The 6,000-nt window shown below is 34.2% G+C and overlaps 1 protein-coding gene across 4 annotated transcripts in view; it reads right to left on the reverse strand.

Annotated features, from left to right (window-relative positions):
* The window catches only part of LOC142972864 (uncharacterized), a 28,927-nt gene extending 24,146 nt beyond the window's left edge, over positions 1 to 4,781 (reverse strand). Inside the window, exon 1 of one of the 4 annotated variants that reach the window (XM_076114234.1) lies at positions 4,484 to 4,781. Coding sequence is in view for 2 of the 4 variants with exons in the window: in XM_076114231.1 (XP_075970346.1) it covers positions 3,499 to 3,511 (13 nt within the window). In the remaining 2 variants the exon portion in view is untranslated. Of the gene's footprint in view, positions 1 to 556; positions 582 to 3,498; positions 3,523 to 4,478 lie in introns of those variants that run through there. The other 3 variants (XM_076114233.1, XM_076114231.1, XM_076114232.1) reach the window with 3 other exon arrangements.
* Positions 4,782 to 6,000: the final 1,219 nt, after the last annotated feature.

Below are 6,000 nucleotides of genomic sequence, written 5' to 3' on the forward strand. Positions count from 1 at the left end.
CAATCAGTTGATCATACGACAATAACGTGAAACGCATACAAATATACATAACAATTAATAGTTTATGTTACTACTTGGAATTTTAGGCAGTCTTTGTGTTTGGGCTGGTTTTAGAACTACAAAATTACTAGTTAGACAACTTTTTATACATTTCTCACGTATCTTTTAAAGTAAAGTTTAAAACCTGCCTTTAATAGCGAGCGTGAAACTAACCCAAACCCAATCGAATATGAATGCCGAGTCAAAATGGGGACGAGTTCCGACAATACACAAATTACAATCATATGACATAAAGTAAGTATTTACGAGGCTTCGTCGTAAAATATTATCTGTACAGTTATTTTAATAAATAACGGAAATAAATAGTGAAGGTTAGTAGGACAATTTGTGCTTCTTGAACATAATGGACCCTCGGACACGAACCTGCGATTATACCACTTACTTTTAACTACGGGAACATTGATGCACTCATTGCGTTTTAAACGTACACTTTAAAACGATCTAATGCTTTACAATTTGGGAACAGTTGCATAGAATTAACATATTTTAATATCACCTATATACATAAGGTGCGGTGCTCCGTCGACCGTTACCTCGCTTGTACCGCACTAGACTTTCGTAAATCTACAGCCTGATTGATAAATATATCACGTATAGTAGGTTTCATCATATTGGCATTCGGTGAACGGCACTACCAATTGTTTAACGCCTTGCATTCAAATGTGTAACCCTTTTTTCGGTCTTATTCAATTCGTTTGGGCAAGAAACGTATCAATCGGCCTTCTATGCGCTTGTTCTATTATGTTCTGGAGTGCATGGTGTGAGTTATGTCAAACGAGAGATAAATATTGTCGTTTCACATGGTTTATGTCACCCAGTCCCCAGAGCTTTACGTAATGTTGTGGTTATTATAAAACATGTATACATTCGTTACAATGTTTGAATAGATACGTAAGTCACTCCAACTCCCAATAAGAAATCTGTGTATAGAACATTATTGAGTGAAATATAATAGGTGCCAATAACTTAGGCAGAGATCGTGTGAAAACTTTTACTAATTGAATGAGTAAATCTTAACCTGAAAGTTGTATAACTAATATTGTCTTTAAGAGTCAAGTATAGTATAAAAACGTTATATTAATGCTTATTAAACCAAATGAAAATACATCTGGAGACGTCATCGTTACGCTCAGAAATTACATAGTTAAAGATTTGATTGTAAGATAAGATAAAAAGATTGCAACTCTAATAAGACGTCAAATATAAATAAATCAATCAAATATTTTTTCATTTCCCCATTCGATCATCACATCGCGTGCAACTCTTGCTTCAAAATTCCTCTTATTCTGCATTCAGAAAGTATTTCATGTTTAAGCACATGTATTCGTTACCCATAAATCTATTCGCGTATAGTAATTACGGTAAACACTAAAGAATCGAAAGAAACCAGTTGGTAAGTATGGCGGTATCCGTGCCGTGGGAGACCGAACGATTGTTCCCTCTACAATGGTCACGAAAGAAATGGAGGACATTTTACTTCTAAGTAATTGTACGATGCAACTGCTTAGCTATGTTTGTATCTATTTCGAAAAACCAGGTGCTTTCTAAACCTAAATATTGCACATACGGGAGATATTGACGAAGATTATCGCATTTTTTAATAGATTAAAAACTATAATTTTAATAAACTGTTTATTAAAGCATGTAATATTGCATACTTCCCCTATTTCCAATGTTGTAGCAATTAGACTTTCCTGAGCTGTGATAACTGAATGTTTATACCCCTTTTGAAGTTTTATGTAAGCGACAATTATTTAAATGAATAAAGAAATTTTAACACAAGTTTTATTATACCATACACGTCAAAAACATAAACAGGATACATAAATAAAAAAAATCACCAGTACTAAATATTGGATCGACTTGCAATGTTCAAAATGAGTCAGGCGTATTAAGAAACATTCTGCCTTATTTGTTTCGCGAAGAGAGAGGGCCGAACGAAAATTATGGATAAGCAGCCTAAAGCTATATGTGTATTTGAAAGGATATTGGCTAACCATATGAAATGGGAACAAAAATATCAGATTCTATCACTAGTACAATTTTCGAATTTTATGTGATTACGGATCACCCGGAACTGCTTTTAGTTTCCTTCTCTGACATGATATTTAGTTTGTTTATTATTTTGGGAAATTCTCATTTAAACCTAGTATTTGGTGACAACTAGTGACAAGGGGTTTGTGTAACTCGGCTTACCTTATATATCGTGAGAATAGAATCCAAAAAATCTTCTTGGCTATGCAAATTGCCCACTATTGCCCATTTTGTTTCCATTAGTGCAATGCGGGAATAAACCTGATACATATTTTGTTTATTAATCCCTAAATTATTATTTTTTGATTGCTCATTGGTAGGGTAAACTTATATTATCAGATTAATTTATTCAATAATGAAATGCAATAACAATGCAAGATCCCGTTTAGAATGTCATCAAATCTGACACGAACGATTCACACTATAAAGCAAGTTAATTCTGTAAGTGCAATTAAACCTCATTTCACGTAAGTAGATCTATACACTCTACAATGCGACACAATTAAATAATTCATAGTTTTAAACTCGCTACAAACAGGCTAGCGTACGGAAGGCAACGAAGTTTGAAGTATGCTTTAACCCATTCAGTGCCGTGCACGCCCATCGGCGGGTGAAACGTTTTTACTGACACGCCGAGCCCGCCCATGGGCGGTTGGATTTTAACCTCCGATATCTAAGCCAATAACCATTAGAAAAATGAAAGATTTTGTGAAATGATTCGTTTTACTAAAATTTATTCGTTATCAAAACGGCCTGCAGATATCTCAGGTTTGGAAAAAAGTCAATTCCGACTTTTCATGCCGAACCCGCCCATGGGCGGGCATAACACTTATTCAGGATTTAACAACCTTTTGTGAAATTAGATAAGAACTATAATTTTAACTAAAATTTTATAATTATAAATTTTAACTAAAATTAAGTTACCTTTAATAGAAATTGATGTTGTTTTGCGTCGATAAAATATAATAAGAAGATTTATAACCTACACGCATAAAAAAAATGTTCTGGCCAGAAGCGCAAACAAATATCGCACGAGCTAAATCATTTTGCACGAAAAAACAGCAGACATAATGATCATGGTAGGACCCAGAAGTCATAAACCATATTTACCTGTGTATAACAAATTCAGTTGTATTGTCTGAACAAAAGAAAGAAAATATTACATATAGTAAATAGGAGGAACGATAAAAATTTATTGTAAGCAAATTTGCATAATGTACTTTTTTTAACTAAGTATGTAATTTAATGTACCCAAGGATTGACGACACCTGACAATTAAAAAAGGCACATATATGTGGGTTTTTAAAAGGCCTAATAGATTTCTTTACATATATATTAGCTTAATTTTTAGGATTGTATGATTTTGATTCATCTTAGATTAATTAAGTGAGAGTTATGCCTTACCTTCATGCTCCATTTCTATTTCAGCTAATAACCAATAAAACTGTCACAATTTTATCACAAATATCGCAGGAAACTTCACATACACGCTTTAAACACGGTACAGTACATGTAAACTGAACATGTGAAACGGTTTATGTCGAAATCTACAGCTACATGCCAAAAACGCCGATGGGCGGGCAAGGATACTTAATCGAGATGCCGGACCCGCCGATGGGCGGGCTGATATCATAATACAGCGGAATCTGGGTAATGTCGTTAATTTTCAGCTAGGCAGTGAATGGGTTAAAATTGACCGATATTTATCCATTTCTATAACCTTAAAACCTTAATAAACCCGCGCTATGGCTCAGCTACGAAAATTTCAAATGGTCGTAAAATAAATCAGAATTTACTCGTGCTCGATCGATCATAAAAGAAAATTAATCTTTCATCTTTACATGATTAATTAAATTAGTAATTAGTAGATCTTTCATTACGCGATCGTTAGTTTTCGTAATGGCTTTGTTATTTTTTTATGTGTCGTACAACTATAAAATTGTTTATTACATTCTGTCTACGAACTGCAGGAGTGCATTATACTATGTAGTATTAATTCAACCTTGTAACTACATTTACTGAAGGTGTAGATGCATGGATCTAGAGTTGATACTACAATTTAGATGCCTTCGCAAAACATCATTGCCAAGAACATCTTAGTATCTTATGCAGCATTTTGTGCACTAACCGTGCATTCGATGGTGGTGTAGGCAAGTCGTGAAAGGATATTGATGAAGATTATTGATCATTATTTAGATTAATAAAAAGTTTAATTTTAATTTGCTGGGTTTTACCCTGAGGTAAATGGATGCTGTGCATGATTGGGACCCTTGATACATGCAGTCATAATAACGTTGGATTAAATATATTTTTTTTGTAAGAGATTAAGATAATTTCAATCCAACGTTCATACAAATAAAATAAAAACAATTAATGTAACAAACCTTACAGTTAGTCCACAATCACTGGTGCACAACTTGTAAAATATACAGCGTTTATACGTTTGTTCACCCAGGCAATAAGTTAACCAACTTTCTATCGGTCTATCAATTACACAAACACAATGCTCGGCTTTTTAAAACTAAGGTTTCACACAGATTTCTTAATGTCGTCCTAAAAATTCGTTCGTATGTTAGATGAGCGTGAAGGAAGTTGTACGTGAGTGTCGGACGACGTAGAGACGCGAGCGCGTTTTCCCGCGACGTAGGTTCGACTGCGCGCGCGCCGCTGGAGAAACTCTAGAGAAAAGTAGCGTCCCCCGGCGCGGCCGCAACAGCTGTTACATCAATGCTCTTGTTGCTGATATTGTTTGTGCCACTACACTTTTTTGCTAAGTAATAAATGAGAGGCATTAAGTTAAACGCCAATGGCGTCACTTCCTCTCCCCGCTTGATGCCCATCGCCGTAACTGCACACGTAAACATACATATAACTGAAGCAGTTTTTCAAGTCAACACCGCAGTTCCGATTGTTTTATTATTTACATAATTTCGTAAATGTAGATCAAAGTAGAATTTAATGATATAGCATCATAGAGGTGTATTCACTTTTTCTTAACATTCTTTTGTGTTTTTAACAATTTACACTCAAAATGCGTGCGCATAATGTATCATGATTACACTGTTGTGTAAAAATAGAAAGACAAACGATGAATGAAAGTGATATATCAAAAGGAGTTAACTGTTGAAAATGTTGAATAATTACTTATTTTATGTGACCTAAGAAAGTTGAGTATTACGGCATGCAATCATTGACTTTTGACTGCAGCGTATCAATTAACTCACTGTAAGTATAATCTCTCAAGAACCGGTTTCAGTTTCAGGTTACGGTTTCAGGAATTAATATAAAAGAAAGAAAAGTATTTTTTGTACACTCTATTATTAAGAGCAATTGCGTGGTATGAAGATACATACTCGTAAGTGTACGCCAAAATACGCTCAAATCAATAAAACTGAGATCACATGAAGAATATGAACTAGAAATATAAGTACAAGGAAGGCTACAGATTGTGGCCTCGTTATTGACACGTTCCTATTTATCGTGACGAATTCGCTACATCCTTGATAGATGCCAGATTTGCAACGAATATAATGAATAATTGTAAACATCAATTTTTAGCACAGATTGAATTACTTTGCTAAAAATTTATGTACCTATACTCAATTTCTTTACGAAGAGGGGAAAAAACATATTTTTCCCGGTTCCGATTTACACCCGTTTCTATATGGTCTCAACTCAATTCGACAGCCTTTCTCGTTTTACAGCGGTCTTAAACTAATATAATTTCGAACTCAATTCGATCTCATCCCAATTAATTTAAATTGGCCAAAACAATTTAACGATAACACAAAGTCTCTACATAAATATTTTCACTTCGGTACTTTTGATCCAGGATATTTTTTATCGTAATGATTGTATGGTGCACCTTCTTGTGTCTTGTATTTTACTTTCCATTGAAGTACAATT

Source organism: Anticarsia gemmatalis, chromosome 5 (assembly GCF_050436995.1).
Source record: "Anticarsia gemmatalis isolate Benzon Research Colony breed Stoneville strain chromosome 5, ilAntGemm2 primary, whole genome shotgun sequence".
Taxonomy (NCBI): domain Eukaryota; kingdom Metazoa; phylum Arthropoda; class Insecta; order Lepidoptera; family Erebidae; genus Anticarsia; species Anticarsia gemmatalis.